General features: G+C 36.1%; 1 protein-coding gene across 1 annotated transcript; it reads left to right on the top strand.

The window, feature by feature from the left end:
* The first annotated feature begins 8,999 nt into the window (after positions 1-8,999).
* LOC132061540 (putative late blight resistance protein homolog R1A-10) lies at positions 9,000-14,191 on the top strand. The gene is made up of 4 exons (XM_059454333.1): positions 9,000-9,233; positions 9,590-10,108; positions 11,309-13,516; positions 13,922-14,191. The coding sequence occupies exons 1-3, from the start codon at positions 9,000-9,002 to the stop codon at positions 13,247-13,249; spliced, it is 2,694 nt and encodes an 897-aa protein (XP_059310316.1). The 3' UTR covers positions 13,250-13,516; positions 13,922-14,191.
* Positions 14,192-16,170: the final 1,979 nt, after the last annotated feature.

Here is a 16,170-nt window from a genome sequence, read left to right as displayed (position 1 = left end):
CATGGGACGTGGAATAACGCTGATAAGAGCGGCGAGCACGGACATGAACATGAGCATGAGTACATATGTATATATATAACATAAGTAAAAACATGATAAGTAGGGAGAGCATTTCAAAAGCAAAAGCGAGCAACATGGTATCACCGCGTGGATACGTAGGTATTCTCGCGGACCCGGCGAGCCGATTACAGCACGGGGTATAAGGTAGTAACGTCTTTGATGGATCCGTTCGGTGTAAAATTAAGGTATCGTCCGTAGGCGGAGCGTCCTTGTCTATGGTGGCTACATAGTTTCGGGCTATACGAGTCTTCTCGGTAATTCGTGCAGCTCCCAAAAACATGAACATGATATAGTTGGCTAATAAACCCATGATTTTCGTGAATTAACTTATAGCAGCCATAATCGTGACTTCGAAAATAACTTGTAAACATGGTTTCATGAAATAACTTGTAAACATGGTTTCATGAAATAGCTTGTAAACATGGTTTCATGAAATAACTTGTAAACATGGTTTCATGACATAACTTGTAAAATAGTTTCATAAGATAACTTGTCATAGTCTTGCAAACATGTTCTTGATTCCTGAGTAATAAGAACAGTTCGTAATCATATATATAATTGACTTGAAAACATGCTTGTAACTTGCTAGATAAAATCATAAAGTTTCGTATAGCTTATAATGAGAACACGTGAGGAAGAATTCATGATTCATGGATTAAGTTGAGGTTCACTAATAGTAATGGAAGATTAGGAATACAATAACGAATATAGATACAAAATTCGTATGCATGAATACATAAATACGGGCTACCAATATGTTGGGTTTAATGCCTGGGTTTGCGAACCGTGGATATCGAGGAAACGGAAACATGGGAAGAACGTGAGATTCCCACGTGTGGATGAGTTCTACATACCTTCACTTGCTTTTGAGCGTATCTGATATCCTTGATCCGCCACGACTTTCAATCGCAAACGATACGAGGTCATAGGGGCTACTATGTTAGCGACGATATCCATGCTTTGTTCGTAAGCATTTTATCAAACGCTTGGTGGGCATGAAGCTCCTGACCTTTGTTAATGGTGTTTCTTCTCCCAATCCCCGTTACATTACTTCTATCGATTCTCTGATCTCGATTAGATGTAATTAGCATCATTCTTAAGTAGCCCGTATGCGTCTGACAATCCCGAGTCAACAATCCGAAACCAGCATAGTTCGTATAATTCTCTTTATCAAACCCGTTTCTTTATTCTCCCAAAGAATTCATCAATTTACATTATAAATGATTAGGAAGTAGAAACATTACCTTTTTGAAGTCGATACTCTTGAATTGGGTTCTAGGGTTTCCACGTCAGCAAATAAACGATCAAACTGGATTTGAAGGGTTTACTTAAGTTAGAAAGGGATTAGGGACTTGGATTCAATCTAGAATCATGATAGAAACTTACCTTGGAAGGTTTTGAGGTTTGGGACTTGTTTTCTCTGAATTTGGGGTGAGTTTTCGTGAATGGGGTGTGAAGAAATGAAGTGAAAAGTGTTAAATGAAGTTTTAAACTTGTTTTCGGACCATTTTACGCCCGATTTACGTCCGCTGAATTTGTACGGACGAAGTGCTATATTCTGTACGACCTTGACAGCGGCGTGATAGTGCCGAGGTGGAGCACCGAACATACTTATCAATCGAGGAATCACCGCCTGAGATAGAATATCTTGCAGCACGATTGCCACCATGTTGCCTTAAATTATATCAAAGCATCTCGACAACGTTAATATGATAGTATACGTATATATATATATATATATATATCAAAAGAAAACAATTTATCAAATGGCACAACGGCCCCCAAACATATACGAATACATCTTGACAAAATTTTGCCATAGCGAAATAGGATCATACCAACACATCTGAACAGTAGGCACAAACGCCCACAAATACGTCTACGGACTCACAACGGACAGTCGAAACATATGGGCGGACGAGGCCCACATCGTACTGAACAAATGTTACATACACGACGAACGAATATATACCAAAATATATATGCTACGAAATGAGGAAGAGCACTCTGACGGCGAAGAGGGTGTCCTAAGCGAGGTGGATCACCAAGCGTAACGTACGTACACTGCGGGCGTAGCTTGCTGACCCGAAGAAAGGAGGTCGGTACGAAATATGTGCGGGTATGCAACGAAAGATACGAAACCGTCGAGGTATAAACGAAATAGTAGTACAAAAAATAAGTACAAATCCAATATATCAAAATGTTTAATTTTCAGACAGTATAAGTCATGCATAGGGTACAGAAAAATATGGTCGCCGTCGATGAGCGCCATCGCGCACAAACATAGCACGAGAAGGTTTTCAAATCTGTATCTGATCACATATCATAACATCGCGTTAACGCCGTACACGGTATGTACCGAATGCTAAGTGGAACATAGCCCTCTAACGAGTGGCTCGATGAATCATAAACACGGCATAACTCCGGAGTATATCAAATGGCGGCAAACAAGCAGAGAGCCCGGGACTCGGCGAAAGATGCTCGGCATAATGCACGAGTAGAGTCGTGAGTAGTCATATGCATAAAATCATTATCATGAACTCAAACATAGATAAAATGATCATACTTGGAAAATCGAAATAATAGTCGTACCAAATTCTTTCAAAAATTCTCCGAATTACATAAAGGAAAGTCACGGGACCCACGGACGGGTATTGACCCGAGTCGAGCCCGCCGATGGAAAACATACTCATTATATATCATGCAAACTCCTATAAAAATATTGGAGCAATCCGAGCCTTTATGCAAAAGATATGGCATTCAAAAATTACGAAATTCTTTAAAGTGAAATCTTTCCATGCAAAGTTCGGAAGCGATTATTTGGTATAATAGTTCATATTTCATCAAATCATCCTAATAAGAGTGCAGGAATATATATATAAGGATCATAACATGCTCGGATTTAGAATGTAGGATTTTCCGCAAGGCTTATAATCTAGCCTATTGAAAACTAAGGCATGCCAAAAGAAGAAAAGTTTGGCTTTACATACCTCGTACGCACTCGAGTTAGCCAATCTAAAATTTAATCCCAATCTGTACCTCGGGCTCCCCAAGGTCCACCTGAAATATGCCAGCAGATATCCAATATTAAACATAGGCATAAGCTATTTATTCCAAACTAACTAAGTTACGGAAAATTAGGCGGCATTACACCCAATAAATAGACGACAGAATTTAACTGAAATCGAAATCAACAACAACAACAACAACAATAACAAAACTAGCAACTCCAATAACCAATCAAAAGACAATATTACATTAATACTCTCTTTTTCATCATTCAACAACATTCGCTAATAATTAACTGGCAAAACTACATTCAAAGCCACATTATCGCTCATACATTCAATTATCAACCTGAATCTTTACCAACAATATTCAAAGACATTCTAAACAATTCACATAATATTTCCACGATCCAACAATTTCTCCAAATTGGGCCGAAAATAGCCCCTAAACCGAGAGCAGCCCCTTTACCACATTCCTCATTTTCAAGTCATGATTTATATCGACAATTCACAATATAACGATATCATTTTCATGGATATACAAATTACGTCAACGCCTGGTAAGGTATAAAATCAGTCCGCAACAATTCACGGTATCATTTTGGGACGATAGCTCATTTTAAAGCATAGAAGTCATCTGACAACCGTTAAAACGCTAAGCGACATTAGTATGTTCTTTGACATATAAACGCCCAATACATGTTAAATACATCTAAAACACACATACGCATATATTGATGATTCATAGTCATCTACACGTATAACAGACTAACAAGCTACAAGGAATTTATTCGACAATAAATCCCAAATACCCGTTTACACGGCTAGCACACCCGTCGCGCGGCCACGGCACCACGACATCTTGTATCATGATTTTCATCCATATTAAACATACTACCAATGTACCTGAAAACATTAACGACTCGTAAGCAAGAGAAATTCTTACCTTTCTTTGTACACTCCACAATTAGGCTAGGGTTTGCAATCCACAAGGTGATGGATTGATCGCTCGACCCGTTTCCCGTTCCATAGGGACCGCAAAATAGTTTGATTTGACATGAGAAATAATTTTGGAGGGCAGGATTGGATTTGGTTTTTCTTGGTTTGTGGCCGAGAGAGGAGTTGAAGTGGTCTTCAACTTCTTGCTATTTTTTTCTAAGTGTATAATGAGGAAAAGATGAATACAAGGTCATCTTTTGAGCCTTTATGCATTGTCCAAGTGTCCATGGCCCACACATATGGTGGACTAATTAAAATTGATACAAATGTGAGGGCCATTGAGGATACACGACGCGAAGACACCAAACACCCAACAAGATTTTTAATTTTCAATTATATGAATTTTGGTCTAATTTTCCTAAGTGTTGATACTTAACAATTTCATATATAACATATGTCTCAAATTAAAATCACAAGTCAAAGTCCAGGCTTCAAATCCGGAATAGTCTTGTACAACATCATAGTTAATGCAGGTTGTCCCAGTGGCATATAAAAAATACGGGACACTAACATCCTCCCCCTTAGAACATTGATCCTCGAATGTTGGATTGGCTCTGAGTCTTAAAAATTAGGGGGGAGTTTCTTTTATAGCCATTACGCTCTGATTCATTCCTTATCGACATAGTCGGCAAAAGGATTTGGATTACTGTAGGTACGCAGAAATAGGTGAGGATATCTTCTTCGTAATATCGACTTCCCAGGTCATTTCTTCCACGGTTATTATTAAAACACGGCACTAACGAAGAAACGCGTCTTTATTCGCGAATTTTCTTACGACGATCAACATGGATATAATTTGCTCGCAAAGCAAGATAGCTCTGCGGTGACTGTGTATCACAGCAGGAAAGATTACGGAAGGTCACCAATATGCATTCGCAACATGACATAAATCCACGGACATCTGCGCTCGAATCCCAGGTGGCGGATCGATTCTGCAGGCGCTTTGCCTATTGTACCGTCGGTGTGAGGATCGATTAAAGACCATCAACCAGTCGTGACTTGATAAAGTGCTGCGTCATGATCTAGATCACAGATTATTCCTACTTACTCGATTGTCATATTCGATCGTGAAATGGTTAAAATATCTTACGTATTTACTCCATTAAATCGTCTTAATATTAAATAGTTTTTTCATCAATCACTTTATGCTTATGTTGATGGCTTTTCATACATCCTTGCCAATGCATCTATGAGATCCTTGGTTGTTTTCTCCTTGGAGATGTTGAAGGAAACCGTCGGCGCTAACAATACATGAATCGCGCGCTGAACTGCCGGGTTAAGCCCGTAAGTCCCACTGTTCCAAGTCGATCAACTACGCCTTTGTTATCCTTTCATCGGACGGTAATTCTGAAATCCTTAGGTAGAGTACTCCTTAATTTGCATCTTCCAAAAGCCAAAATTGTTTTCACCGAATCTCTCGAACATCTGCGCTTTATAACTGTTTCCATTCTTTATCACGACAGAGCTCGATACCTGATTGTTATGTGTCCACAATTATAAAAGCAATAACAACGAAAAGAATATTGACACTGTCACCAACTTTTATTATTTCTCAATGAAAGATGATTGCATGATACATATTTATGCGAAAAAGCCATGGATATATAGGCACAAAAAAAATTATAATTGTATAGTTTTTAGAATATCCTCCAATCCTAATCGCAATCAGGTCCACAAACATAACACCAAGAAAAATAAGCTATCATTAGAGTTATAAAATTGTCCCAATTTATATGACACACTTTTTTTTAGTCTATCCCAAAAAGATATTACACTTAGGTATTTAGAAACAGTTTAACCTTATAAAATGATGTAGAACCATACAAATATCTAAGGCTTCCTTTCTTTCTTAAACTCGGTATCTAATCAAATAATGCACACATAAATTGGGACGGAGAGAGCACAACTCAATATAGAAAGACTAGATTTAAATAAATACCTCTACTACTTAATTGAGAAATAATTAAGACTCAATTACTTGTTTCTTATCTGTATCCTGCAGTCCTTATATATACTACTAGTTTTAAGATCCCGTGTTGTGCACTAGCCCAAGCGCAGGTGAAAATATTGAAATTTATGATTTTTTTAAATTTGGATTGATAATGTAAAATAAGCTTTATTTTAGTATCATATAAGCATAAATCGTGAGTATGTGATTATTAAATCTTTTAGCTAAGGTTGATAGATTATCCTGTATATATATATTGTATTAATATTTGAAAGATAGTACTCAAAATCAAAAATATAATAATTTATCATATCTATGCATATAACATAGTAGAATTTGGATTGAGTCAAGTCCTAGTTTGCTGTCAACTTGTTTTTCGACATAATTGGATTCGAAGTGGAAACTTTTTCTGAGCATGTCTAATTCTTGCATATGTTACTCCTTTTCATCAGAGTTCTATTCTAGAAAGAAATAGTGATTCTTTAATTACATCAAACGGCTTGACAATGAGTAATTAAATACTAAGTCAAATACAAAAATTGGTATGAAATGGTTAATTAAATGGAGCCCACACATGGTCATAGTAGCATCAAAAGGCTCTACAACTGTTGATAATTATGTGTGGAGGTAAAGCCAAAAAATTGAGCAGATTATCCTTCTTTTGGGGTGATCTTTAAATATTCTTTCCTTATATTTGTGATCTTTAAGTTTTGTCCTTCGTTTGAAAAATGACTTTATATCCAGGGTTACCTGATTCGAACGGTCCTAGCACATAAATAAAAAAAAAATCACAAGGCAACGCTTGGGTCGCGTGTGTCTTGGGACCGGCGCGATACACTTTGTTAAGGAATAATCGAAGTTATGGTGGGCCCTAAGATATACCCTTATGGAGCAAAACTTTTAGTTAGCCTCAACTAAAAATCTCTATCGTACAAGGCAGAACTTTTCCTTAAGACATAGTTTAGTTATGCCTTATGGGGTAGACTTTTAATTAAGGCATAATTAAAAGTATACCCCATAAGGCATAACTAAAAGCATGCTTCCTTAAGACATAGTCTTTGCCTTAAAAGGAAAACTTTTCGTTATGGCTTAAGGAAAAGTTTCGCCTTATGAGCATATTTTTAGTTATGCCTTATGGGCAGACTTTTAATTAAGGCATAACTAAAAGTATGCCCCTAAAGCGGAACTTTTCCTTAAGGCATAAATTTTGCATTATAAGGCGGAACTTATAGTTATGCCGGGTCCGACACAACTTTAGTTATTCCTTAAGAAGTGTATGCCGGGTTCGACATACACGCGACGCAAGCCTTGCTTTGTGATTTTTTTATTTTAATTTATGTCTGAGCGGAATTTCGAACTCAGAACCTCATAATTTTTACGCAAAGCTCAGAATTCTAACGCGAAGGGCAAAAATTAAAGATCAATATTTTGAGGGGTAAATACTAAAGACCATCCCAAAAGAAAGGCAATCCTGCAAATTGCTCGGTAAAGGTGGGAGCCCACTTGGCCCCAAGGTATAAATTGAAATACGAAATTAAATAAAGCAGCGCACTTTTTTGTCCATAAAGAGAAAAGGTACACAGTATGACGGATTCAGGACTTTCTTTAAAGAAGTATGAAAAACAAAATGTAATGACTGAGATTTGAATTTGAAACTTCAAGGTGAATTTTGAACAACAAACTATTTAACCAACTCCTTCTCTTGTGTTTAGCTTATTCACAATCGATATATCTACATAAACAATTAAAAAAACACCTTAAAGTGTATTTTTTTGTCGAGGGTGTTTTGCCCGTGCATACGCTAATTTTTTGTCGAGGGTGTTATGCCCCTGCATACGCTACAACATTTAGTACAACATAGTTAAAGCACAAGAACATTGAAAAATCAGAAATGTCCTCGGAAGCAAGCAGGTACGTTGACGGAGTCTTTGCATGCTACCTCCCTCTTATAGAATACTAGCGGGAAGAAGCCCGTGCACAACATGTTGTCACAAATTTAATTTTTTAAGCGGTGTTGATTACATAATTTTTAAACTTATCATCTAAAATAAGTTATGTATTTGAGTGATAATAAATCATCTGATTAAGGATTTAGCGTTTCCTCACATTTTCTCTCATATTTGCTAAAACGCGTGTCTTGGAAAAGCTCTTTGAAAAATATAAGCATGTTTAGATGAGGATTATTTTGAAGGTGTAATACTTTTTTCTACAATCATAAAGAAAACACTCTCATGAACATTAGATATTAGATAACTCTAATAAAGCACATTTAGGTAAAAAAAAAAAAAAAAAAAAAAAAAAAAAAAGGAAAAAATTGAGTATGTTAAAAATTGCTACTGAAGATTTCTTTTGTCGCTTGGGTGACACAAATATTACCATTGAGATACCGTAAAGGGAGAATGACGTCTATATACCTAAGAATAAGGTATATTTATAAAATATGACGTCTTTTAGTTTACAAAACATAACAATAAATTTCTTACAAAACATATACAAAAAGTTTTTCGTTCAAGGCTTAAAATTTTGTGTATGAAATGTGTATATATCTCATTTCAAAACTAAAAATTTCGTTTAAAATTTTGTATATAGCTCGTGTGAAATATGTGTATGCGATTTCGAGGGCTTAAAAAATTTTCTCAAAATTTTGTTTATGAAATATATATCTCATGCAAGGATTAAATTCACGTTTTTCATAAATGACGGTATAAAAATGATATGCATATACGTATATAACTGTATAAATTTTTTACAGTACAAAGTTTATGTTAGCTTGTTGAAAATTTAAACCCAATAACATTGGATACAACTTTTATACAATGTTAACACAAATTTAATATTGTTTATGTACTTACCATGTAGAAAATAAAATTTAAACATGTCATATATTTATGGGTTGTATGTATATGAAGGGTTGAGCTGTGGTTAATGCACTGGTAGTGCTGGCAGTTGTGAGATTTGTTTTTTTTTTCTTTTTGTTTGAATTTATGATTCTGAGAGATTTGTTGGAAAAGGGAAAGGATGACAAAGAAAAGAAATGGGACAAACAACAAAAATGGGCTTTTGCTGCAATTCAAATCCGCTGCATCGGTGGAGTCAGAGAACGGAAAGAAAGAAAGGGAAAGGTGGGGCAGATCTGTTTCCAGATCCGTTTTGAAATTGAGAACAGGCAGAGTACAGGTGTCAAATGCAGGATAACCTATGGAGCCCACATGACCAAAGTATTCCAAAAGGACGCAGAAGAGTACAGATTTTTAAGCGGGCCCACGTTTCACACAAAGCTGCTCAAGCAAAAATTAACTACGCAGCAGTCTAAAATCCAATTACCATAATGGGCTCCAAAGCAGATTTGCTTATGAAAAATAAGAGATAAACTAAGTGTAAATTAAAAAAAGTCCCACACAACTATACTAATGAAAGTTGTGTGACGCACATATTAAAAAATTTCGTCAACCAAGTACTGCACACTCTCACTTCTCATACAGAAAGAGAGAGAGTATAAATATGGAGATCTCTAATGTCTAAAAGCTGAAGAAACTGTACAAATTATCCTATTCGTTTACGTTATTGCGTATAGACCCAGGAAACACAAATGAAAGAGATCGCGGTGGTCAATATTCTGTTGAACAACCTGTCGAAGCAGTTATATGAAGATAATGATGATTTGAAGCTGATCTCAGGTTCAGAGAGTGAGTTTCGAGATCTGCTCGACCAAGTTCGACGCCTAAATGCCTGCCTACTTTATGTCGCAGATATTAAGAGGCATCGATTGAGAAAAGAGTTGATGGCGGAAATTCCATCTGTTATTTATAGAATTGAGGACGTCATTGATAAGTTGCTGGTTAAGAGGATGCTGATAAAACGGAGATACTACTATTATATATGGCCGGCAAAACGTCTCTTCATTATCAGTTCTAGCCGCCGGAATAAAGTAGTACTGAAGAGTGCTTCTCAAATTATCAAAGACCTCCTCGGCAGTATGGTGGAACCTCCCGACCGAGAACGACTAGCTCTTCCGTCCGGTCAAAAGTTTGTTCTGGTTGCAAATGTTTTGGGTGATGCTTTGTCTAAAACAGTTCACCAGCAGTCTCCGAAGGTGCTCGATCCCCCCCAAGAAGGAGACTCCTGTGCTTGCTGCGAGGTATGACCTGATACCAAACGATCTGGAAAACTATTTATTTTTCTTGATGCTTTAATTTGATTTATTTCTTCAAATTTGCTCTCCATTACTTACATGCCCTTTCTTTTTGTTAGCTTATTTTGGGGTACTAGTCTATGGACATGTGTGTTCATGTCTAGTTTAAAACTTATATATAATATTTAACATGTAAATAGTGAGTAATTAAAATTTTGAAAGAAACTACAATAATTTGTGGGTATACACAATCAATTCAATTGGTATAACTTTTTTGTTACGTAGTTCTAATATATCAAATATTTAGAGTGTCACTTTCCTTGTCTTTTGATATTTCAACAACACATAGTTTAATTATGAACATAAGCAACATTAGCTATATTGGCAATGCTTCACGACTTGAAGTTTGTGTCTTCTCTTTAAGAAACTGTAGCGCCCAGCTCTTTTTATAGTCGCGTATGACAGAAGTTGTTGTAAATGAAAGTAGTATTTTGTAAACATTGTACATAAATTTGAACATACGTCTTCCTTAAGATGGTTAGTATGTTATTGACAATTTCATGGTATACACCGGATACACCTGCGCGCGCACACGCAAAAAAAGATAGTTATTTGTTATAGAGATAATTAATTAATAATTACTGACATCAGAAAATTTAATAGGACCCTAGTAAAGGTATTTCACTGCCTGCCAAATGTTTGGTTTTCTATGCCACATCAGCACGTAGGGTGACATTTATCACACTTTAAAATAGTTTAGGGGGTAATAGGACCCTAGTAAAGGCAAGATGTGTCGCAGCTAGGGGTGTACATGGACCTGGTTGGTTCGGGTTTCTTAAAGACCAAACCAAACCAATCGTGTCGGGTTTTCAAATTTATAAACCAAACCAAACTAACAGAAATCGGGTTTTTCAACCTCAAATTTTCTCCGGTTTTCGGTTTTTCTCCTAAAAAGGTCTTCATACAAAATATGTAACTTTTACTTCAAATGTTTCCTTAGGTTCTAGTAAAATACAACTGTATACTTAAGGCCTTTTTTAAGTCTTCATACAAAAAAAAATTGTTGGCAAATGTGTTCTTTCCCGTAGTGAGGTTTATATTTTGGCAGCATAAAGTTAAACTTTTCTACTACGTATAATCAATCTGATTTTTTATATGCAGTCCATTCGTGTTATTCGCTTTAGAGTGGTGGGCTTTGATGAGGAAGCAGAAAAACTGATCAAGCGACTTATTGAAGGACCGGAAGATCCAGATGTTGTTCCCATTGTGGGAATGGTTGGACTTGGGAAAACCACACTGGCAAAACAAATCTATTGTGATTCTCGAATTTCAGAACAATTTAAAAGCACATTTTGGATTAACGTCGGCCAATTCGAGCTGAAGGATATCTGTCTTTCTATTCTTGAACGGCTCGGCAGTAATGTAGAATATGAAGATATGGATGTACGTGAATTAGCTAAAATAATATGTGGTATTTTGGCTGAAAGTGGTGGTAGATGTCTCTTTGTGTTGGACAAAGTTTGGACATCGGAAGTTGTTGATCTTTTCAAAATAATTTTTCCAAAGAATAAAAAAGGTCACCGTATTCTGATGACGACTCGCATAGGATATGTGGCTACTTATGCCAATGAAGATCCTCATTATCTGAAATATCTTTCTCGAGATGAAAGTTCTGAGTTGTTAATTGAAAGATGTGGCGGGAAACATACCTCCTTCTCTGAGGAGTTGGTTGAAATCGGGAAAAGAATTGCAGAACAATGTAGTGGAGTACCACTTTTGTTAGCTACTGTTGCACATTCATTACGATTTCACCGGGAGATACATGAGGGGAAACTTGTTGAGGGAAATGTGATGAAGCGATTTATGGATAAAGGTGACCAACTAAGCATTTATCCCTTCGTAAAGGAGAGTTACAATAGTTTGACCAAGGACATGAAGCTATGTTTCCTACATTTGGGCGTCTTTCCTCTAAATTTTCAAATTCCCGCTCAGAAATTGATTCGCTTGTGGATTGCTGAGTGCTTAATAAAGTCTGACTCCGACTTCGACTCGATATCACTTGAGGAGAGAGCAGAAATTTGTTTGAACGCCCTTGTCGATAGGAATCTAGTAATAGTGATGCGAAAGAGGCTTGATGGTAAAATAAAAACATGTCGTGTTCATGAGTTGTTGCATGCTTTCTGCAAAGTCAAGGCTGAAAAATGGCTCTTTAAACTAGTATCTTCAGATACTGTCACTGAAGGTACTGTCAATATAGCAGAGACTACGCGTCGATTGTGTATTCAATCCACTGTTCTGAAAAACTTTCTCTCCAGAAAGCCAGTTGCAAAGCATGTTAGATCTTTTTACTGTTTTCATTCAGAACAAAGCCAAATGGGGTTGTCTGACAGTTACAGCCAACTCATCCACAAAGCTTTTCCATTGCTTAGGGTTTTGGAGATTGGTTCCCTCAACTCCGTTTTCTCCAAGGATTTTAACCAGCTATATCATTTGAAGTATATTTCCATTAAGGGAGATTTCAAGGCTCTTCCCGAAGCCTTTGGTAAATTCTGGAACTTACAAACTCTTCTAATTAATACAACTACATCAGAGCCCACCCTTGAGATTGAAGCAAGCATATGGAATTTGTTACAATTGCGGCATCTGCACACCAATATCCCTGCAAATTTGCTGCCCTCGCCTAACCCAACTGGTAAAGATTCTTGCCTACAAAATCTTTCTGTGGTGGCACCAGAAAGTTGCACGATAGATGTCTTTGCAAAAGCTTTTAATCTCAAAAAGTTGGGTATTCGAGGGAACATGGAGGCTTTCCTTAACACTGCCAAGGGTGAATTCAGCAATCTTGAAGACATAAGATGCCTAGAACATTTGAAACTGTATAACGATGGTTCTAATAAATTACACCTTCCTCCGTCCTTCAAATTTTTAAGCACTCTGAAGAAGTTAACGTTGTCTGGCACAATGTTTGATTGGAGTGATGCCAACATATTGGGGCAATTGGGATCCCTTGAGGTCCTAAAGTTGAAAGAAGGATGCATTCATGGGGAAATCCTGGAAGGCGGAGAGAGGAGGTTTCAGTCAACTCCAGGTCCTGTGGATTGAAAAGGCAGAGTTGGAAACTTGGACGGCCTCAAAACTTCATTTTCCAAGACTTAGGCACCTTGTTTTTATCTCTTGTGAAGGTCTTAAGGCCGTGCCATATAAGCTGGCTGATGTACATAGCTTTAAAGAGATGAGGCTGAAGAACACACACGGAGCAGTCAGATCTGCAAGAGAAATAGAGCACAAGAAGCAGCGGGAAAGCATCAAATTCGAACTCACCATTACCTCCTGATGCTGATTATTAGAAGACCACATACTTCTCAAAAGGTCAGTTTTTATTTTTCTCTTAAAGAGATCTTGAATATACATTGTAGTATTCATGGAAATTACACGACTACTATATTCATGTCCAGCTGTTGTCGATCACTGTTACTAGACACTGCATCTATCTCTACATGATTTGTCTTTCATACTTATCGAATGTCCTGTAAAGCTATACGCCAAAGTCTGATTATCCATCGTATATCAACAACGCGATCCTGATTATATGTTCTTTTCTGTTTGTTACTTGATCATATTGTTCTAACATGACTCTGAATAGAGAATATCCATCATTTTATTTTACGGTATGTTATACATTTATTGTAGTATAGTAATATCAGGAGTATTGTGATTGTTAGTGATTTCTTTCTTTCTCTGTTTTGTTTTATTTATTTTTCATCCTTTCTGCAGGAGAGATCCAGGCATGATTGTTGCTGGGAGCCTGGAACCATGGACAAGTAGAATGCTCTTTGATAAGGAGTCATCAAATTTCATGTTTTCTTCAGTACTCTGTTCATCTGATAAATTTATTCCAATAAAGAAGTTGTTTGTGTTTTATTTATTCAAGTATTGTGAAGTTGAAAATATCTCTGTGTGGTTGGTCACTGTTGGTTTGTTACATTTCCAGCTCACCATGTTTGTTTCCAAGTTGTAATAAAAGTATTGTTCCCTTGTTCCATTTCTCTTTCGTCTGTGTTGCTAATTTGCTTCACTGTTTTAAGCTTGGATACAACACACACTATTATTCATAGACATGCTATGCTTACATCAAGATGAGTTCTACTTATCTGTTTGAATGGAAGATTTCAATTCACATAATGAATTGTTATGTTTTCCAAGTAGTTATACTTTTGATTCGAATTGTCTCTGGTCCTAGACAATTGTCGTTCTTATTGTTATTACTATTGGACAACTCTAACAATGTAATTCCTTTCAAATGAAGCTTCTAACGCTAGACCGAACCATCTTCATACATGTAACCAAAACTAACCATAATAATTATTTACTTTTTTTCTCCGAAAATAATTTTTATTTAAAAATTAGTGTTTGATCATGCAAATTCCAAATCCAACTTGAAGTTGTATTTCAAATTTGAAAAACAACTTATAACTTGTTTCCAACTCACTTTTCACTTTTGAAGTTGTACTTAAGTACATTCAAGCATCAACATTATTCCAAATATTCTTTGCAAAAAGTATAACTAAACACAACTCCACTTTCAACTCCATAAATTCCAAATAAAGTGAAATTTGTTTTGGAATCTATGACGAAAATGCCTACTTAAATTGAGAAGCCTTCTAAAGCAGGACATATAGCAGCTAACCACAAGTGCTTATGTAATTAACCATAATTCGATTACATTGAACTTTGGATAGCAAGGCAAAGGCAAAAGCAAAAGCAAAAGCATCTCATTTCTGTCCAAGTATAGTCTAAATACATCAAAGCAAAGATCAAATTAAACAGTCAAATTTTACAGGTAGAATTGTAGGAACCTCAACATTAAAATGGGATAGTATTCTACTACAGATGAAAGACAAAGGAAAAAGACTACACCAAAAAGGGCTTAAGAACTAGCTTTCGGCAACTCATTGTAGCTGCAACAACTGTTTGCTGAGGCGGCAAATACAAATTTAGAAGTCCAAGTTATCCTGATTCTTGCACATTGTTAGACATAGTACTAAAAGGGATGGGTATAGATCAATCAAGTGACGGAAAATATATACCAAGAACACGAAAAGTATATGAAGAAGAACACAAAGATGAAGACTTGAAAATATGAACAATGAACACATGATTGGAGGGCAGCAAAAAACGCGTGAAAGCACTACAAAAGCAAAAATTTGCTCCCTCTCCTCTGCAAAATTGCTATGGGATTGTGTGCAAATAGTTTTAGTGGATATGACAAGCCTTTTGGAGATCTACACCGAGCAAATAGTGAACAAATCCATCTTAGGAAAGCAAAAACTTTTCTGATTTTTAAGCGCAAGATTTTTGTATGTAGAAGAAAAACGTTATTTGGGAAGAAGAAAAAGTAACGTGTTTTTCATTCTTCAGAACTAATACCAGTTGTCTTTAAATAGACAAGAGAAGTTACAGATAATTAGAAAAGGTACATCCTTTCACTAAAAGACACCTTTCTATTTAAAACTCTTTATAAATAATTTATATTTAAATAAAATCTCAACAATCACTTATTTAAATATAAATCAAGACTTAAAAATCAAATAATATTTATGCGTAGAGTAATATTTTGTTGGAACATTACCATAGTATAACATCACAAGATGAAATCGAAATCATGTAGCATAATACTTTGAACATGTTATTCCTTGTGATAACGTCGGTGACGCTATACACATAAACATTTCGTTCTAACTTTCACTCCAACGTGTAGCACTTTATGTCATGTACTATCAAAATTCATGAACATTAATGAGGATAATCACATCTCAATGCTTTCAGTTCTATGTTTGCGGTGAGAAGTTCTTTCGGTGTTTTGTCACATTTTGAGACCAAGCATTCCCAGAACTGAACTTTATTAAGAATATTAGAACTCAATCCTCAAAATTTGTGACAATCGGTACTTGTATATCTCTTCTTAAGTATTAAAAAATCCATATCAATAAATTGGTTTTTTTTGAACCCATAAAATATTCATT

The sequence above is a fragment of the Lycium ferocissimum genome, chromosome 6 (genome assembly GCF_029784015.1).
Source record: "Lycium ferocissimum isolate CSIRO_LF1 chromosome 6, AGI_CSIRO_Lferr_CH_V1, whole genome shotgun sequence".
In the NCBI taxonomy this organism is placed as follows: Eukaryota; Viridiplantae; Streptophyta; class Magnoliopsida; order Solanales; family Solanaceae; genus Lycium; species Lycium ferocissimum.
The sequence above is the reverse complement of the archived record's forward strand: the minus strand, read 5'-3'. Positions and strand labels throughout refer to the sequence as shown.